General features: G+C 44.5%; 1 protein-coding gene across 5 annotated transcripts in view; it reads left to right on the forward strand.

The window, feature by feature from the left end:
- Window positions 1–20,919, forward strand: part of large1 (LARGE xylosyl- and glucuronyltransferase 1) — a 405,419-nt gene extending 384,500 nt beyond the window's left edge. For all 5 annotated transcript variants that reach the window (XM_073058955.1, XM_073058959.1, XM_073058957.1 and 2 more), the window contains 5 exons: window positions 8–171; window positions 3,331–3,609; window positions 8,624–8,770; window positions 15,132–15,327; window positions 16,524–20,919. In XM_073058955.1, coding sequence (XP_072915056.1) covers window positions 8–171; window positions 3,331–3,609; window positions 8,624–8,770; window positions 15,132–15,327; window positions 16,524–16,721 — 984 coding nt within the window. In that variant the 3' untranslated portion in view covers window positions 16,722–20,919. The remainder of the gene's footprint in view (window positions 1–7; window positions 172–3,330; window positions 3,610–8,623; window positions 8,771–15,131; window positions 15,328–16,523) is intronic.
- Window positions 20,920–21,509: the final 590 nt, after the last annotated feature.

The raw sequence follows: 21,509 nt of genomic DNA on the forward strand, positions 1-21,509 counted from the left end.
CCCTCAGCTTCAGAAGCAGTTGTTGGAGCTGGACGAGGATGATCCCTGCTACGAATTCCGGAGGGAACGATTCACCGTCCATCGCAATCATCTCTATTTCTTGCACTATGCATTTGAACCATCGGCAGAACAAACTGAGGTCACGTTGGTGGCTCAGCTCTCCATGGACAGGTCAGATAGCTTCCTCCTTTCTATCACTTTGTGTTCTTTGAGACGAAGGATGGTTGAGATGAGAAACGCACCAATTTGCTCAGGAATACTACTGTAAATATAGTTAACTTAGCTTAAAATGCCAAGGGCCTGTGTTTATCCTCCAAACCAGGCACCTCAGTAAAACAAACAGTGCTGATTTTGGGTGATCCCATGCCATCCTGAAAGAAAGGTTACACAGTCTGGCAGTCCAAGTCCTGATGCCTTTCCTGAAAGTAGTAGGTCAAAGAGATTTTGGGATGGAGATCCTCAACAATACTTCAGCCCTTTCGTATACAATATTCCCAAGTAAATGTCACAAATGGCGGGAGGAGGAGGTAGAGAGGGAAACCCCAGTGATCCATTCGTGGTGGTTTTTACTATCCTCTGTAGGGTCTTGTAGTCCGATGCCTTGTAGCTTCTGTACCACTCAATAATGCAGTTAGACAGATTACTCTTGATGGTGCTCCTGTAGAATGTTGCTAGAATGGGGATGGGGAGCCCTGCATGCCTCAATCTCCTCAGAAAGTGTAGGCACTACTGTGCCTTCTTGACTAATGGCAAGCTGTTGTGGGTCCAGGTTAGATTGTCTCCTGAGCCATACGTCCAGTGAGAGGTAGAGCCAAGTGTAGAGATAGATCTCGACTTCAGCTCCATGTCCTTTTGCTACCAACCCCGATCAACTGCTATCCCACTCCTCCCCACTTTTTACCTTTCGCATATTGGAAGTCCTACAAAGTGTGGATGTGGAGAGGATGTTTCCTATCGTGGAGGAGTCTAGCATCAAAGGGCACAGCATCAGAATACAACGATGTCCCTTCAGAACAGGTGAGGAAGAATTTCTTTAGCCAGAGGGTTGATGAATCTGTGGAATTCATTGCTGTGAAGGAAAGTCATTGGATATATTTAAGGCAGAGATTGATCAGTTTTTGATAAGTTAGGGTGTCAGAAGTTATTAGGAGATGGCAGGAAAATGAGCCATGATAGAATGTCAGAACAGATTCAGTGGACCAAATGTGCTTATTCTGCTTCCATATCTTATGGTCTAATTGGCATATTAGTTCCAGTGCTATTTGATTCAGGTAACTGGATGTTAGCGAGGGCGATATAAAGAGATGGTGTCAGCTGAGAATGTGTCACGATTGTGGTGAAATAACACTGTATCCATGGGCAATGTAGACTTCCTTCCTGTGCCCAGGACTACTTCCATTCTCCATGTATGGTCCAGCCAGCAGCAGTTATTATTACTGTCTGGTACAAAGGCCAACAATCCATGAATGTTTTCAATTCATTAGAACTACCCTGCTACTTACTACTGTATTGCTGTCTGTGCCACGCGCCAGTGAAGGTAAGAACAGGATGATATGCAGAAAAATGTGTGGCTGAGGAACTGATGCAGAGGTTCAGACTTCTGGATCATTGGGATCTCTTCTGGGGAAGGTATGACCTGTACAGAAGGGATGGGTTACACAAGGGGGACCAATATCCTTGCGTACAGGTTTGCTAGACCTGCTGGGGAGGGTTTAAATTAATTTGTTAGCGGGATGGGAACCAGAGTGATGGGGCTTAGGATAGGGCTCTTGGTTTACAAGCAGAGGCAGTGTGTAATGTCAGGAAGGACAGGCAGATGATGGGGCAAAATTGCAGTGTAAAAGCGGGGACAAAACCAGAAAGGCTGATGAATACAGGACTGAGGTGTTATATTTGAATGCACGCAGTGTATGGAAACAGGTGGATGAGCTTGTAGAATGGCAAGTATGACGTCGTGGGCATCACCAAGTCATGCCTCAAAGAAGATTATAGTTGGGAGCTTAACATCTAAGGATACCCATTGTATCGAAGAACAGGTGGGTAGCAGAGAAGGTGGCATGGCCCTATTTGTAAAAATTGAAATCAAATCCTTAGAAAGAGATGACTTGGATTGAAAGATGTAGAATCCTTGTGGGTGGAGTTGAGAATCTGCAAAGGTAAAGAGACCCTGATGGGAGTTACAGTGTTATACAAAAGTCTGGGCACGCAAACTTCTCTTTGATGTTACAACTGAGCCTGCGCCCACCACTTCCGCTTGCAGCTTGTTCCAAGTTCGCACCACCCTCTGAGTGAACAGTTTCCCCTCAAATTCCTTTTTTTTTTTAAAGTGTTTCACCTTTCACTGTAAACCTTTACTTCTAATCTCACCCACCCTCAGAGGGAAAAAGAAAGCCTGCATGTATTTACCCATCCTTACCTCTCAGAATGTTGTACCCCTCTATAAGATAGCCCCTCATTCTCCTGCGCTCCAGGGAATAAAAGTTCTAATGTACTCGACTATAACTGTAACTTATGTTCTCAAGTCCCAGCAACATCCCTGTAATAGATACCTGTTGATGACTTTCCTGTAAGTAGGCACACAATACTCCAAATTCAGCTTCACTAATATTTTGTACAACTTCAACATTACAAAACTCCTGTATTTGAATCCTGACCAAATATCTTCTCAAATTCCATGTAAACGATAATCAGAAGTCTTCCCCATATCTCAACACAAGTTATTTTATCATATTCAAATAGATTTTTTAGCTACGACCTAGTCTTCAGATCCACGTTCGATCCTTCTAATTAGATCAGGTGTCTCTTAAGTCTCAGTCACCGCATCCTTAAGTATAGATTCCAGTAACCAATGTTAAAATTACTCATCTGGTAATTTTCTGGTTTCTCTCCCTCATCTTTCTAAATAGAACAATGATAATATTTTCTGATCTGAAGGGACGGTTTCTGAATCGAAAGAGCTTTGGAAGAATTTGCCTCAAGCAGCTGTAATTTCCTGAATTACTTTTGACATCCATGGGGTGTTGAGGAATTGTTAGTTTTTACTGCTGCAATATCTTGAACACCGATTCTAGCTAATGGTAGCGTTAGCAAGCTCCAGTCCATATTAGTTTTACAAGAATATCAGATATTCTTACCTTCTCCTCAAATGTGAAAACAGCACAAATTCCTTATTTGCCATTTCCTTACTCGCTGTCTTTATTTTATGTACCAAATTAACATTATAATCTAATATTCAATGTCTTACTCCATTTCTGTGAATATTGTGTTAATTTTGCTGTTGCCAGTTGTTCCCAGCTGACAAGCTGTGCTCCTGTCTGCCTCGCTCCACAGGCTGCAGATGCTGGAGGCGATCTGTAAGCATTGGGAAGGACCCATCAGTCTGGCCCTCTACCTGTCTGACGCCGAGGCCCAGCAGTTCCTCCGCTACGCACAGGGCTCCGAGGTCCTCATGAGCAGGAGCAACGTCGGCTACCACATCGTCTACAAGGAAGGGCAGTTTTACCCCGTCAACCTGCTGCGGAACATAGCAATGAAACACGTCAACACGCCCTACATGTTTCTATCTGACATCGACTTCCTGCCGATGTATGGTCTCTATGAGTACCTCAGGTATGGGTACAGTGTACAGTATCTCAGGATGGTAACAGTGGCAGGCCATCCATATGAGAGTCCAGGAGTTGAAGCAGTTACTCACATTTCTTAGTACCGTCCCAGACTGGTACAGAACTCAAATGGGCACTCTTCGGCCCAGCATGTCCACTTTGACATTTTTGTCCATCTGCGCTAATCCTAAGTAACACACACAAAATTCTAGAGGAACCCAACAGGCCAGGGTCTCGACACAAAATTTTTACCACATTTTTCTCCTCGCTAGATATTCCGCCAGCAGTTAGTGTGTGTTGCATCCGTAGAATCACCTGTGTACACTAATCCTATTTGCCTGCATTGGGACCGTATCCTTTTATACCTTCCTTCTTCAAGTGCCTAACTAAATCCCTCTTGAAGTAATTGATTCTGATCCCACTATTTTCCCTGGTAGGATGCTCCAGATATCAACCACTCCGCATACTGCTAAGATCCCTGTTAAATCTCCTTCCTCTCACATTAAGATCTCCTTGTTTTCGATACTTATACAATGGAACAAAGATTCTCAGTATCTGTCCATCTGTGCTTCTTATAATCGTATGAATGTATCTGATAGCCCGTCAGCTTCCTTCGCTCCACGGTAAACAAATCCAATCTCTCCTCAATATTGAGACACTTCAATCCAGGGCAACTTCCTGATGAGTCTCCTCTACATGCTCCCCAGTGCAACCACTTCCCTATAGTGTGGCAACCAGATCTGTGCACAGTGCTCCAGTTATTCCCTAACATCCTTCCACACTACCTGCTTATTCCTTTCTCTCTCCTTGCCATGAATGTACAATCCATCCAGAGAAGAAGTAGTTCTGCAGACTCGGTCCTGATGAGGGGTCGTGGCCCAGAAGGTCCACTGTTTATTCCCCCTCCATAGACGCTGCCTGACCTGCTGAGTTCCTCCAGCATTTTGTACGTGATATCCTCCACCCAGATATGCGAGTACTGGTGAAAAACATTTCTTACCAATTGCATTTCCAATGACCACCTTTCCAGCCTCCTCCTCACATAGAGAAGTGTCTCAAAAGTTTTAATGATTTTCAGAGTTTCCATTCATTCTGTTCTATTTCTCCCCACTTTCAGCTGCCTTCTCCCAGAGGAAATATTCCCAATATATTTCACCTGTTGCTGCCAAATATAATCTATGAAATCCAAAATCATTCTTGTAAATCCTAGGCATTTTGGTCTTTGTTGTATCCCTTTTCGTCATACAGTACTGTGTAAAAATCTTACGCACATATATCGCTAGGGTGCCTAAGACTTTTGCACAGTTCTATAGTAATTTTATGTGTTGAAGTCTACTGCTGACACACACAAAAGAAACAAATTTCATGATATGTGAGTCATGATACACCTGATTCTGGTATGGGTCTCCCATTGTGGACTGAGATTGGGAAGAGGGGAGGGAGCAGGAAGCACCAGAGAGGCATTCTGTAACGATCAATTGTTTCAAGGATCAAATGTCCTTGCCTAGTGTCTCAGGGCTGGATGTGTCTGCACCTGTACCACCCCACCACCCCTTCTCTGCTACCTGTCCCAAGGCACTCCATCCTCACCATACCCAACGTCTTTTTCTCCCGCCAGATTTACAAACTCGCTCCCCGATCCACATTGACAAATAGAGTCCTGGGCACCCTAGCTCTGTATATGTGCCTAAAACGTTCGCACCCCACTGTACGGAGACAGGAACTGAGCAAAGTAACTGGAAGGACTGCATCTCAGTGGGATGGTGAAGCAGCCAATAGATCTGCTGCCCTTCCCCTCCAGCAGTCCAGCTTCACTCCCGACCCCTGTGCCCGCTTTCTCTTGTGACCATGTTTTTCCGTATCCTCTTGTCAATGTGTGAGGTAATAGGGCAATTGTCCACGGCAGGTCGCTCTCAGACTATCACTGAGTGGTGAGCTTGGAAGAGGTTGTTCGGGATGTGGGAGGGAATAAAATAGTACTGGTGTAAAGGAATGTGCAATGCAGCCAGCGCAGAGCTGGGCTATCCCAAGTTGAGGATTTTTCCTGAAAAGTCTTCTCAAAAGTTGAAAGTAAGTTCTCAGTTACCATCTTCTGAGGCTGCTGTCTATCAGCGCTTAGCAAAATCCCACTGCGAGGGACGGGTCAAAGGACATGCTTGTGCACTGTATGCCTTTCTGATCTGAATATCTTGAGGAGCTACAAGGTAAGCCAGCACAGCTGCAGGAGAGTTGCTGAGCGAATATGGTGCAGAGGGAGAGCCGCTCACCTTATGCTTTGTCGTCTGTATTCCGGGACTGAATCACCTGCGACGGATTCTTCTCCCCAGCTATATACATCTCCCCCCACCACCACCGCATCAGTACGACAGTACGACATTCACCCTTACAGAATTCAGAAATCACCACCAGAAAAATCTGAGGTCCAGAATCAAAATTAGCTCTTACAGAATTTGTGTGTGGAAAAATAATGCAAAAACAATCAATTTTGTCATGAGTTTTTGTTATGGAAAGTTGCGTTAAAGAGAGTTTTCTAGGAGCAGAAACCCTCTTTAATCTGTGATGACCACACCGACTCTGGTTTTAACTAATTGTCCCAAACAGTGGATATTGTTGTCTACTCTCAGCATTTTACAGCTGTTTTCATCAACAAACCAACCACCCTCAGCATTGGAATATAATATAGAACACTACAGCTCAGGAAAAAGCCCTTCAGCCCACAATGTTGTGCTGAACTAATTAAGATACTGCCACCTAGTCCCTTCTGCCTGCACATGGTCCACATCCTTCCATTCTTTAAATCTGCATGTTCCAGTCGAAGAGCCTCTTAAACACCTGTACTGAATCTGTCTCCACAACCACCATCACTGGCTGTGCACTCCAGGTATCCTCTCTGTGTAAAAGGACGTCCTGCACATCTCCTTTGAACTTTGCTCCTCTCACCTTAAATACATACCTTCTGGGATTAGACATTTTCAACCTGTGTGACAGATTCTGACTGTCTACCCTTGCTATGCCTGCCTTGATTTTATGTACTTGTATCAGGTCTCCCCTCAGCCAACAATCCAGGTTTGTCCAATCTCTCCTTATAGTTCATGCCCTCTAATCCAGGCAGCATCCCAAAATCTGCAGACGCTGGAAATCCAAGCAACACACACAAAATGCTGGAGGAACTCCCCAGGCCATCTACGGAAAACAGTAAGCAGTCAGTGTTTTGGGTCGAGACCCTTTATCAGCATCCTTGTGAACCTCTTCTGTACCCTCACAAAAGCTGCCACATCTTAGCTTGTTTCTCATTGCCCCAAAGGCTGATTTTTAAACCCTGGCAACAAGTTGTAAACTCTGGTGACAATTTTTATTCCAGTCCTTTTTCATTTTGTTACCCTGTTACAGCCTCGTCTTGCGCTGCTCCCTCAGAAATCGTCCCTGAGTGAAGGGAGACCAGTCTTCTGAGTGGTTGGGTGGGGTGGGAAGGGGTGAGTGGAACGCAGAGCAGCTCAGCAGGCAGCAGCATCACCAAGAGGATAGTAACGGTACTGCAGCTGATAGCCACATTCGGCAGGATTCACTTCTCATTTATATGCCACTGTTTAAAATGTGCCCCCCCCCCCCCAAAAAAAAAAGCTTTGGGAGAAATGTGTTCCAAAAACATTTATTCCTTTTTTAAAATTTATTTATTTATTTAGAGATATTTATAAATGACCCAGATGAAAAAGCAGAAGAATGGGTTAGTATGTTTGTTGATGACACAAAATTTGGGAGTGTTGTGGATAGTCTAGAGAGTTGTCAGATGTTACAGCGGGACATTGATAGGATGCAGAACTGGGCTGAGAAGTGGCAGATGGAGTTCAACCCAGATAAGTGTGAAGTGGTTCATTTTGGTAGGTCAAATTTGAAGACAGAATATAATATAAATGGTAAGACTCTTAGCAGTGTGGAGGATCTGAGAGATCTTGGGGTCCGTGTCGATAGGACACTCGGTGCTGCTGTGCAGGTTGACAGTGTGTCAAGAAGGTGTATGGTGTGTTGGCATTCATCAACCGTGGGATTGAGTTCAAGATCTGTGAGGTAATGTTACAGCTATATAAGACCTTGCTCAGACCCCACTTGGAGTACTGTGTTCAGTTCTGGTCACCTCACTACAGGAAGGGTGTGGATACTATGGAGAGAGTGCAGAGGAGATTTACAAGGGTGTTGCCTGGATTGGAGGGCGTATCTTATGAGAATAGGTTGAGTGAACTCAGGCTTTTCTCCTTGGAGCAACAAAGGATAAGAGGTAACCTGATAGAGGTGTATAAGATAATCAGGGGTGTAGGTTGTGTGGATAGTCATTTTCCCAGGGCTGAAATGGGTAACATGAGGGGGCATAGTTTTAAGGTGCTTGTAAATAGGTATCGAGGGGATGTCAGGGCAAGTGTTTCACAGAGTGGTGGGTGTGTGGAATGCACTGCCAGTGACAGTGGTGGAAGGAATACAATAGGGTCTTTAAGAGCCTCTTAGATAGGTACATGGAGCTTAGAAAAATAGAGGGCTATGTGCTAGGGAAATTCTAGGCAGTTGCTAGAGTAAGTTACATGGTCAGCACAACATTGTGGGCCGAAGAGCCTGTAATGTGCTGTAGATTTCAATGTTCTATACGGCATGGTGATGGGCTCTTCTGCCCCAATGGGCCCATCTGCCCAATGCAGCCATTATACACAATTAACCTACTAACCCGTACGTGTCTGGGATGCCGTGCTATCACTGCACAAATTCCTCACAGGCGGTGGCGGGAATTGAACCTGGGCTGCTGGCGCAGTAAAGCATTATGCTTCCCATGCCACCCAATAGCGTACTAATATGCTTTGCTATTTTTCAGTTAGACACTGGAAAAGACCTTGTGGATTGCTGCTGCAGCCATCTCTGCAAGCAGCTCTCTTGCTATCTCCTTCCCTCAGCTGCTCTGCGTTCTATCTGCCTACACGCTCCTGCCAGCAACCCGACGTGTTTGTGGATCTGAATAACCGTGTGTCCTTCTCTTGCAGGAAGTCCGTTGTCCAGCTTGACATGGCTCACACAAAAAAAGCTCTAATAGTGCCAGCGTTTGAGACACTCCGCTACCGCCTATCCTTCCCAAAGTCCAAAGCGGAGTTATTATCCATGTTAGACATGGGAACGCTCTTCACTTTTAGGTAAATACAGGGGGAAGTGGATGTTTGTACATGTAACGGACATGTGACGACAGTGAGATGATGCTGATTTTGATGTACATGTTTAAGATGCATTCCACGTGATGCCAGCCAAGCTTTCAGTAATAGGACTCAGCTCCTCCCAGCCTCTGGCCGGGAAATATCAGCAACGATTCTTGGCCCCTGGTTGCTCTGCTGAAGGTTCTGGATATGTAGATCCCAGACTGGGCTCTACAACCACCTGAGATCCCACGAATGGACAAGCCACTTAGGCTTTGCAGCGGTGCAGAGTCCCCAGTCAAACTCTGATCTCCGCTGCTGTCTGTGTGGAGATTGCATGCTCACTTTGGGTTTCCCCCAAGTGCCCCAGTTTTCTCAGACATCCCACGGGCATGCAGATTGGTAGGTAAAATGGCTGTAAGTTGCCCCTGGTATGTAAGTGGGCATTAGAATCTGGGAGGAAAGTTGTGGTGTGGGGAAATGGAGGTCATGAAGAAAACTAGAGTGAATAGGATTGTCCTGTGAGGCAACAGAGCTGAAGTGGCCTCCTTCTATGTCATACAGTGATAGCTACACAGTCAGAATCCAAAGTCAGGTTTATTATCATTGATAGTTGTTGATATGCAGCAGCAGTTCAGTGCCATACATAAAATAACTAAATTATAATAATAAATAAAAATTAACTAAGAGGTGCAAATAAAGAGAACAAATATAGTGAGACAGTGTTCATGGGGACATTGTTGTTTCAAAACTCTAATGGCAGAAGGGAAGAAACAATTCCAAAAACAGAGTGTGCATCTTCAGGCTCTTGTACCACCTCTCTGATGTCGTAATGAGAAGAGGGAATGCCCTGGGTGGTGGGGTTTTTAAATGATGGATGCCGCCTTGATGTGGTATCATGGTATCAGTCTTGCTGGAGCAGTACTTAGGTGAAGAACAGGACACATCCGGAGTAACAGCAGGGAGACAGGAATAACACAAGGGTACAGGCTGGATGGGATGAGTAATGAAGAAAGGTGAAAAATTATGCAACTGCAGTCAGCAGGGCACGAAGCTAGAGGCTGCTCTGTCTCCCAGTCAAATCCATCAAGCAGCGTGTAGATTCGTGCTGAGGACAAACAGGCCCTTCAGCCCATTGAGTCCATGACTACCAACAAACCACGCATTTACACTAATCTTATTTTGCTTCTCCTGCATCATCATTCCCTCCCCCACCCAGATTCTACATTTACCAGCACTTTAGTGGTCATTTACCTAAGCTGATTAACCAACCAGCCTGCGTGTCTTTGGGATGTGGGAGGAACAGCCAGAGGGAGTGCACACAGTGACAGACAGAATGTGCAGACAATGCACAGGTGGCACCGGAGGCAGGGATCGAACATACATTTAGGGAGACGTGGAGTTATACACTCCATACTTGCCGAGTTCCTCCAGCATCTTGTGCGTGTGGCTAGACAGACATATGAACGGGGGAGTGGGAGGTACAGTCAATGTGCAGGCAGATGGGATTAGTTTGGTTTGGCATTGTTGCTGGCACAGGTGCCATGGGCCAAAGGGCCTGTTCAACTTCTGTCATGTCCAATCAGGTTTGCAGGTCTGGCAAGTGAGACAGGAAATGCACCGTCTTCGAATAGGTATATTAATTTACAAACAGTAAATAATCGACCAAACATTCATGTTCCCCATGTCACAGACACTACAAAGCTAAATACTCGACAAACATGTGTACATACTTAGTTAAAAGTTTGCACAGAGCAAACCTTCCCGATGGTCTTGCCTTAAACAAAGAAAGAAGAGAGCAAGCCCCTTCCAAGTGTATTTTATATACCCAGGATATTTGAAATTGGGCAGTTATCCAATGGGAAAAGCAGCTGCAACTTCTAAACTAACCAATCAGAATAAGGCACACCCCCACAGGACAACTGCAGAACTCTTAAGTTCTACATATATACAACCTCTGCTCCTGCAGTGCTGAAGGAGCTTTTCTCTGTATCTGACCTTCGCTGCCCTGGGAGTGTTTGATGGGATGGGGCAGGTGGAGCTTCGCTCTGCACTTAGTCCATGCTGACCCTGCCCTGAAAGTGTCACGTAAGCGAATGGTGTACAGGTGGCTTAGCCTGTCTAATCTGTGATGTCCCTGCCTTGGGAGTGAGTGTAGGACAATGTTGAGGACAATTTATTCTATATCAGGTGAGACATCAGTGTGGGAGCTTTACTCTATGTTAAACCTGTGTTGAATATGTTTGACAGCAGAGATTAGACTATACGACCATATGATATATGAACAGAGTTAGGCCATTTGACCCATTGAGTCTGCTCTGCCATTTCATCACTGTTGATTCATTTTCCCTCTCAGCCCCAATCTCCTGCCTTCTCCCCATATCCCTTTGTGCCCTGACCAATCAACCTCTGCCATAAATGTACCCAGTGACTTGGTCTCCACAGTCATCTGTGGCAACAAATTCCACTGATTCACCACTCTTTTGCTAAGGAAATTCCTCCTCATCTCCATTCTAAATAGATAGCCTTCTGCTCGGAGACTGCGTCCACACCACAGGAAACATTCTATCGAGGCCTTTCAACATTCGATAGGTTTCAATGAGGTCCCCCTCATTCTACTGAATTCCAGTGAGTTGAGGCCCAGAGCCATCAAATGCTCCTGACAAGCCTTTCAGTGCCGACTGAAATCAATTTTGTGAGCCTCCTTTGAATCCTCTCCAATGTCAGCACATCCTTTCTTAGATAAGGGACCCAAACTGCTCACAATACTCCAAGTGAAGCCTCACCAGTGCTTCATAAAGCCTCACCATTACATCCTTGCTTTTATATTCCAGTCCCCTTGAAATAAATGCTAACATCGTATTTGCCTTCCTTACCACCAACTCAACTCGAAAATTAAAGTTTTGGTATCCTCTTTAATATTCACAGATGAGAGGGAGTTTTGCTCTGTCCAACCCCTGGTACTGCTTTGTAGGAGAGTGTACAGGCAGCATTACACTATATTTAATCTGCTCAGTAATTACACTGGAAGTGATTAAATTAAATGGCATAAAGGAAGATTTAATCTACAGTGCAAAAGTCTTAGACACATACATAGAGCTAGGGTGCATAGGACTTTGACACAATACTTTAATAATTTTATGTATTGCACTGTACTGCTGCAAAAATAAACAAATTTCATGACATTGTGAGTGATGATAATCCTGATTCTGATATGAGTTTCTATTGTGGGCTGAGAGTGGGAAGGGAGAGGGGAGGGAGCAGGAAGCATCAGAGTTCTGTAATGATCAATATGCCAATTGTTTGAAATGAAATGACCTTGCCTGGTATCTCAGGGCTGGGTGTGTCTGCACCCGTGCCACCCCCTGCCCCTGGCACTCCTTCTCTGTCACCTGTCCCACTCCCCTCCCGTGGCACTCCACCCTTGCCATTCTCAATATCCTTCACTCCCACCAGATTTACAAACTCGCTCCCCGCTCCTTGTGGACAAATACAGGACATGTGCAAAAGACTTGGGCACCCTAAGACTTTTGCACAGTTTTGTACATCTAATCCATACCGTATCTTCTCTGGGGATGTAAATGGGAGTGTAGAGGGAGCTTACCCTCTGTCTAACCAATGCCATATCTACCCCAGGAGTGTCTGATGGGACAGTGTAGAACAGTGTTGGACAGCGTTGTGTCTAACCCACACCACCCCTCACCTGAGAGCATTTGATGAAACGGTGTAAACGGAAGCTTGCCTGAGCAGTATTTATAGGAAGTGCATGATTTACTGATGCTAATGGTTTGGTGAGATCAGAGTCTATATTGAACCTGTGCTTGGGCGAAATTTGTCAGAGCTGAGATAATCAGATAAGACTTACTCATGATAAATGATGCCAGGTGAATAGGCCAAAGCGATCGACCAGGAAGCTACTGTGTTACTCACCCGAATATAGGGGAAAATCAAATCATGAGTAGTTCCTAAGATATATGCATCTAATTTACTCTAAAGGGCCTCATTCCATTATCTCTACCAGCCACACGAGGTAGATGTCACAAAAGCAAATAGGGTAAGAAATCATCCTGTAATATCTATTAATTGAAATAAATGCTCAGTAGTGAAATATTATAGGAAACAATCCCTTTGGCCCAACTCATCCATACCTATCTGAGCTAATCCCACTCACCCACGTTTAACCCATATCCTGTTAAACCTTTCCTGTCCAAATGACTAAAATTTTGTAACTCTACCCAACTCTAACTCTTCTTCGGCCAGCTTATTCCACATTCAGACTACCCTCTATATAAAAAAAAGTTGATCTTTGGTTCCTGTAAAATCTTTCTCCTCTCACTTTCAACCTGTGCCCTCTAGTTTTAGAATCCCCCGCCCTGGGGAAAGACTGAGCTACACCCCCCTCTCATCATCCTACACTCCATGGAAGAAAAATTCCTAGCCATCAAACCTGTCATAGCAGGAACCCTGCAGGCCCGGTAATGTCCTCACAAATCTTATTTGCATCCTTTCAATTTTAATGACATTCAGAGAGGCCGAATTTAGAGTTTTGTGTGCAGTTCTGGTCACCTGCCTATGGGAAAGATATCAATAAAGTTGAAAGTGCAGAGAAGATTTACAAGGATGTTGCCTGGACTTGAGGGCCTGAGTTATAGTGAATGGTTGAATAGGCAAGGACTTTATTCCCTACAGCATATAAAAGAGAATGAGGGGAGATCTTACAGAGATATAGAAAATTGTGAGGTGTAAAGAGAGGGTAAATGCTTGCAGGCTTCTTTTTCCTGAGGTTGGATGACGCTAGAACTTGAGGTCATAGATGCAAGAAAAAAATACTTAGGGAGAATCTGAGGGGGAACTTCTTCATTCAGAGGGTTGTGCAAGTGTGGAACAAGCTGTCACGGAGGTGTTGGATGTGGGTTCAGTTGCAACATTCAAAAGAAATTTAGACAGGCATGTGGATGAGAGAGGTATGGAAGGCTACAGTCTGGGTGAGACTAGGCATGGACTAGATGGGCTGAAGGGTCTGCTTCTGAGCTGTAAAGCTCCATGAGTTTATCCTTCCAATAAGCAGGGGTGACCAGAAGTGTATGCAAATTTAAATTCTGTCTTTGGCTCGCTGGCCCAGGAGCACAGCGTTAAATGGAGCTTGTACCAACCCAAAAAGAATTAACACTTATTTTGGGGAAAGCTCAGAAGCTTGCTCTTCGCAGAGGTGTACTGAATGCAAGAACAAAGGGCAAGTGAATTACATCTTGCTATGTTGAATTATCTAGGTCCACTCCTCCTGTGTTGGGCACTGGATAAGATGGGAGGGGGACGTTTGCCTAGATAATCCAATGCAGCACGATGTAGTTCACTTACTCTTTATCTCCTGCCTTCATCACACCTCTGTGGAGAGCTAGCTTCTGAGCCGCAACAAATTCTTTCCTGAAAATAAACGTTAGTGCTTTCGGTATAGGCTGCAGTTTAGATAAAGGCGCAGGTCAGGGTGGGCTACTACACAGAGTCAGCAGTGTACTGGATTCTTCCTGTAACAGTGAACCAGCTGTCAAGTACCAGAGTTTCAAACAAAATGCCACAGGAGCAGAAGTAGGCCATTCGGTCAATCAAGTCTGCTCAGCCATTCCATCATGGCTGACTTATTTTCCCTCTCAAGCAAATTTTCCTGCCTTCTCCCCATAACCTTTGAAGCTCTTATTAAAAAGGAACATATTGACCTCTGCTTTAAATATATGCAATACATCTGTGGCAATGAATTCTACAGGTTCACCACCCTCTGGCTAAAGAAATTCCTCCTCATCTCTGTTCTGTAGAGATACTTTTCTCTTCTGATGCTGTACCCTCTGGTCCAAGACTTCCCCAATATAGGAAACATCCTCTGTATGTCCACTCTTATCTAGGCCTTTCAATATTCGAAAGGTTTCAGTGAGATCTCCCCTCATTCTTCTAAATTCCAGAGAGTACCAGAGCCTTCAAATGCTTCTCATACATTAACCCCTTCATTCCCAGGATCATTCTCTTAAACCTCCTCTGGACCCTCTGCATCAGCAAATCCTTTCTTAGATAAGCAACACGTACAACACGCTGGAGGAACTCAGCCGGTCGGGCAGCATCCATGAAAATGAGCAGTTAACGTTTCAGGCCGAGACCCTTCGTCAGGACCAACCCAACTCAGTCCTGACGAATGATCTCTGCCCGAGACGTTGACTACTCGTTCCTCCAGTGTGTTGTACGTGTTGCTTCGACCCCAGCATCTGCAGTGTACTTTGTGCTTACCTTTCTTAGATAAGGTGTCCAAAGCTGTTCACAGTACTCCACATGTGGCCTGACCGATGCCCTATAAAGCTGCAGCATTATATCTATGCAGGTATCATGTTTGGACGAAGGGCCACGCTCCAACGAACTTCGCCAAGTGGCGGACGGCCACCACTCCCTATCATGTCGACTGGGAGGCAGACTTTGAGCCTTATGTTGTAGTAAGGCGCGACTGCCCAGAGTACGACAGGAGGTTCGTCGGCTTTGGCTGGAATAAAGTAGCACATGTCATGGAGCTGGATGCGCAGGTACCGGGCACTGTTTTATATCAAGCTTTAAGAACACTGCGGTCCGCTCTCCGCAATGTCACACTGCAAGCTGTGTAGATAGCTGTTCTTTCACTGATACGCCCCATACTGGTGGTATGTGGTACCAAAGATCCCACTATCCTGGCCAGAGGTGTTGCTCGACCCACTGCGTTCCTTCAGCAGGTTGTTTGTTGCTCCAGATTCCTGCATCTGCACTCTCTTGTGTCTCAAATAATTCCTCCCACTGCCACATCTAAATCAACATAGACACAAAAACTCCTTGCCAGGTAAAACAATTTTGGAAGCATTGAATTACTGTGAATGTAGCTTTGTTAGACTTTCCGATTCGTGCTCCTTTTAATCTCATGTCACCCTTAACATGGTGTAATTCTGAGACAACAGCTTCTTTCAACACCAAGATGCTGGAGGAGCTCAGCCAGTCAGGCAGCGTCTATGGAGGAGAATAAACAGTTGACTTTTCAGGCTGAAATCCTCCATCAGGACAACATGAGTCTGCCACGGGAGCTCAGCAACAGCAGAATCTTTTGAGTCTCTTTCACAATCTTAGGACATTTCAAAGCATGTTACAGTGAACGACCACATGTGCATTAGAGCCAACTATTATAACATAGGAGCTGTGGCTACCAGTTTGCAGGCAGCAATGCCTCTGTGAAATTCATGTATTTGCCCTCCCCCTCCCCACACCTCCTTCCCCCTCTCTCTTCTCCTCACGCTCCTCCCCCTCTCCCTCCCCACCTCTCCCCCTTCCCCACCTCTCCCCCTCCCCCCCTCTATCTCCACTCTCTACCCCCCCCCCCACCCTCTCTTTCTTTTCATAGATGCCACTTGTTGAGTATTTTCTGGCATTTAACCCCCAGCACAGCTTTCTGGTTCACAGGTGGGATTGCTTACTCTGAATAACTGGCCTCTTCAGCCTAACGCCAGATCTTATTCTAGTCTAGTCACATTGATTGCCTGGTGCAGAATTCAACCCCTTGTCCATTTACCTTGGACGTGGTAATGCTACTGTTGTGCTAAGGATGTATACCTACAGCTTGCTGCAAATGTACATGATCTAACAGCCATTCCATTCATCTCTCCCTCTTTCTCCTTTCCTCTCTCTTTCTCTTCCTCACCCTTGATCATCTCTCTCCCGTTCTCCCTCCTTCCTTCTCTCCCTCTCCCCGTTCTTGCAGGAATACGAGTTTGTCGTCCTCCCCAATGCATACATGATCCACATGCCTCACGCTCCCAGCTTTGATATCACCAAATTCCGCTCCAACAAGCAATATCGGATCTGCCTGAAGACCCTGAAGGAGGAGTTCCAGCAGGACATGTCCCGCCGCTATGGGTTTGCAGCTCTCAAATACTTGACTGCAGAGAACAATAGCTGAGACCCTGATGGGCTGCCCACGAGCGACCTTCACTTGTATCACTGCGAGGAGTGAAATGGGGCTGCTATGTACAGCAAGACGTGCAAAAATCGAAACCAAAATTTACGTGTGTGCCCGCCAGCTGTCAGGCTTTGGGTGGAAAGGTTGTACTTACAAGAGTTTACTTTGAGTCCTCCGAAGTTGCTGTTAGAATATTCCTGTTGTTCACTATTTAAGGCCTCTCCACCGTCCCACCTCATTTATTGCCTTGCCCTCTTGGTGGTCACCAATGTCCAAGCAGCCCCTTGGGCTAGATGGTTCAGGATTCTGTCACGAGCCGTCTCTGCAACATTGCCGTTGATCAGAGGAGTTCCGTCCTTGAGTGCACCCCTCAAGAGCTTACCACTTTATTCCTGTGGCCTCTAGTGCAAGCACATGTGCGTGCACACACACACGCGCGCGCACACACATTCACGCACAATCGGTAGGTGCAGTGGAGAGCACCGGTAACAGCTGCGCTGTTCCTCAGTTGGTGTAATTCAGTAACCAAGTGTTGATGAGTGTTGGTTTCCCTTGACTGTCTTTTTCCATTCTTAATCCTGAGAGCTCTTGCACCGATTCCCCAGCTGCCTCAGGAGCCAAGCCATGTGGTGAACACCCCACTGTATTTTGCTTGTAAAAGCAATGTCAATGGCCTTAGATGCCAGTTAATATCTCAAAAATCTCTTTCTTGCTCTTTATTTGTTTCAGAAGTAAATGCCAGTAGAATTAAGGGTGGTTGTATCCAATGGCAGAATATAAATATGCAACAACATTTTGATTCCTGTTGTGTTGTCGGTCAAATTTTGTGGGAAAAAGATGTGTCTGGGAGGGCTTGGGAAGGGATGTACTCCCTACACATGATCAGAGTAAATGTATAAAAAATAAAAGCTTTTCAGTTTTCCGGGTTCTTTGACAGAAAGTCATAGGTTCCACCCATAAGGCTATGCTGTGCTTTTTAAATCATAATCAACTTCTGAATCAGAAGGATGGGATCATTTGTATTATTGACCTCACTAGGAGTGAATTAGAATCAAAGAAATTAATGGGAGGTTTGTTGTGGCTGGGGGTATTGCAACATTTCCAATCGTTAAAGATTTAGATTTGGAAGTTATTACCAATGATTATATGGGAAGGACATATATTGATGCAAACTGGTGCTTCTGAAGAGGAAGATTATCTGTGTTCAAAGCTAGTTAGTGCTGCTCGATTCTTTAAACGCTGATAAAATATATCAAAACTTTCTGGAATGGCACTAGGAGGTCTGCTTTAAAGTTGAAATTATGATCAATATAGAGATGTCCTTGACGGACAAGTCAAGGATGATTTTGTGTCGAAATCCAAAGGAGTGGAGCTGAGGCTTGCAACTTGTTGAACTCAGGCTATCTAGATGGTGATGTTAAATTCATTCAGATTTTTCTCTTGTTTGAAATTTCCATTGTTTCTCCAAAAGTTCCCAATGATTCATTTTGTTTACCCCAGAGCAAATTTAGGACAAGATGCCCAGTGGATCAACAGCTGGGGCAGTTTCGAAGGAAAGACCATTTAAAGAGCTTTATGCAATAAACTAATGGTGCAATGAGTGGAGACAAAGACTGATATTTAGAGGAACCTCCTTCATTCATTTTTCCTTTGGGCTAAATAAATTGTGGGACAATTTAAAATAGTATGCATTATGCACAATCCAGTGGAGCGGAGTGTGATAACTTGCTTGGCCATTTTGTAGTCTTTGCTTAGGCTGGTCTGCCCAGTATCGGTAGACCAGCAACTCTGCTGAACCTGTTGCATTTGAAGAGTTAAAGTGTCATGCAGCATGGAAACAGGCCTTTCAGCCCAACTCGCCTATGCCAGTCAAGGTGCCCATCTAATGTTTGTGCCCATTTCACTATAAATCTTTCCAATCCATGTACCATGCCAAATGACTTTTAATTGTTATTGTACCCACCTCAACAACTTCCTCTATCAACCCATTCCATATCCACATCCTAGTTTCTGCTTCCCTTTCCCTGGGAAAACCCTCCCTATGCCCCTCAAGACCTCTATATACCTCTCTATAAGCTCACCCCTTCATCTCCTACAGCTCAGAGAATAAAGTCCTATCCTGCCCAGGCTTTCCCTATACCTCAGGTCCCAAAAACATTTTCATAAATCATCTTCACACAGCCGGTTGGTGTGTGCATCAACCTTTAGGAAGCCTCCAAAATCATTTGAAAAATCCATTGGTTTTATTTTATCTCCTGCCGTTACTAGTTTATGGAAAGTGTTAAAGTCTGTCCATTCTTTCTGTTGGAGTACAGATTGTCACATCATTCATAATGGATAAATCCCACAGTATAACCAGAAACAAAAATAAATTTATCTTCTTAGTATCCCATTAAATAATCTTACTGCCGTTAATTTTACCACACCTTTCTTTGACCTCAGGGAGAGCAGAATGAATGAACCTTTATTTCATCACTAGTTGATATAAGCCTCAGGATGCTTGGATGAGAGCACAGTATTGGAGTGGACAATCACCGGAAGACAGACTGTTTAAAGCATCAGTTAGTTGCTTGTGAATCACTGGTAGGTTAATAGATATTGTTTGGAGTTATTGGATAATTAACACATTGAAAGACATTCTGGAACTGTAAGAACTGCTTTAAAATCCCTCATTTGTTGGTCTGTTAACATCATTCAATTATCGCTGGTGCAATTGTACTCCTTGAAATCATCAAAAACCAGCTACAAGAGTATATGGCAAGATGTATTTTTTTGATTTCTTGATCTGTTTAATTATGATGTTAATTGGGATATTACTGGGCCAATTATGTCACTGCTGAACTTTCAAATACTATTTAATTTATGGATTCATTGATACTTTTGGAGTACAATTAGAAGTCTAGTGAATGGTTGAAATGCCATCTTAGGACTGCTGGACCACACAATGAATGTCTGGAGACACGTCAGGCTGTTTGGAATATCATAGACTGCTGTTATTGGAGATATAGATTGGAACTCTGCAAGTACTACAAGGATGGTGCACATGCTCCATTACTGGGTGAGACATCTTAGAGCACAATGGAGCACTGTGCTAGAGTTAGGAACACTGTTGGGGAATAGCTGAACAACTGCGGACAGCACTGGAGATGGTTAGACATTTGAAAAAAGCATTGAAAGTTAGTTGGGCAGCTAGGAATATCATTGGGGGACAGTTGGACAGCTAGAAGCAGCATAAGGGAGTTGATTGGAGAGCTGGAAACAGTAATGTGAGATGGTTGCATGCTAGGAACACTTTTGGAGGATGGTTTAACGTCTAGAAACACCATTAGAAGTATGTTGGAGAGTTCGAAACACTACTGTAGGTAGTTGGACTGCAAGGAACAGCATTAAGTGATGGTTGGGAAGCTGGGCATGCCATTGGATAAGGGATAGGCAGCTGGGAACACCATTGAAGGGTGCTTGGATGGCTGGGACTGTCATTTAAGGATGGTCGGACAGCTAGGAATGTCATTGGGGGCTGTTTCAACCACTGGGAATGCCATTGAAAGATGGTGGAACATCTGGGAATAGTGACAGGGTGGCTAAAACATCATTAGATTTTGGTTGGCAAGCTGGAAACACTATGTGAGGTGGTTAGGCAGCCAGTAACATCACTGAAGAACAGTTGGACTGCGAGGAACACTATTGGAGAATGGCTGGACAGCTAGCAACACCATTGGAGGATGGTTGTGCTGCTCGGAACACCATTGAAGGATTGTTGAACAGCTCAAAATGTTATTGAATGATGATTGGATGGCTAGAAACACCGCTAAATTTTGTTGGAAAGCTGAAAATCCTACTGTGGGGTGGTTGGACAGCTAGGAACACCATTGGAGGAGGGTTATGCAGCTTGGAATGCCATTAGAGGATGGGTAGGCATCAGGGAATGCTATTGGTGGATGGTTGGACAGCTGGGAACACCATTGGTGAACGGACAAACAGCTTTGAGGACTACCTGGATTTAAAACGAGGACAGTCAGAAAACCTGTAGAACTGGTGGATTGTTTCCAATCATTGTACAACAGATTTCACTCTCTCCCACAATGAGCTGAATGACTTTGAAGAGAAGTGGTCACTCAGCACAAAAGCAGAGCTGCCTTCTGTCTTTGTCATTGTACAAGTGACAGAATAATAAATAAAATGTAAAAATCTTTGAAAACTGTATCTCTGTCAGTTATTTAAATGTGTATGGCAGGTAGTTTTATGAATGGATTATAGGTGATCAAAGAAACAAAAGAGTGATTTTTCTTGGGACCATACACTCAAATTTACTCTTGGATAAAGCCAATTCCCAGACTGGTACTAAACCAAACACAGCAGAAGGGGTCTGTTTTAATGCACAATCCACAAATGAGTTGGGCTTTGCTTCACGCAGATGCAGCCAATCATTTGGATGCCTATTATGCATGGGCTTCTTGACATAACCACAGTGGTGGTTGGGCAGAAGTTTCTCATTTGTTATTCTGTCCACCTTCTCTGTACAGGTCAAGTACAAGTTTATTGTTGTCATAGGCACATGTACAACATGGTATAAACACCAAGAAAATTAGCTCTGCACAAAAACAGCAGTGCATTACAAGAAGAGTTAGCATAAATTTAATTAACATAAATTATAGCTAAATTACACATGTGCGGAAGAACAAAAGAGAGCTGAGCAATATAGGAAGGGAGAGAGAGAGAGAGAGAGAAAGATACCGTGGATCAAAGTAGTGATAAGGTTGCTCAGGTTGGTTGAAGAACCTGAAGCAG

Source organism: Hemitrygon akajei, chromosome 10, assembly GCF_048418815.1.
Source record: "Hemitrygon akajei chromosome 10, sHemAka1.3, whole genome shotgun sequence".
Lineage (NCBI taxonomy): Eukaryota > Metazoa > Chordata > Chondrichthyes > Myliobatiformes > Dasyatidae > Hemitrygon > Hemitrygon akajei.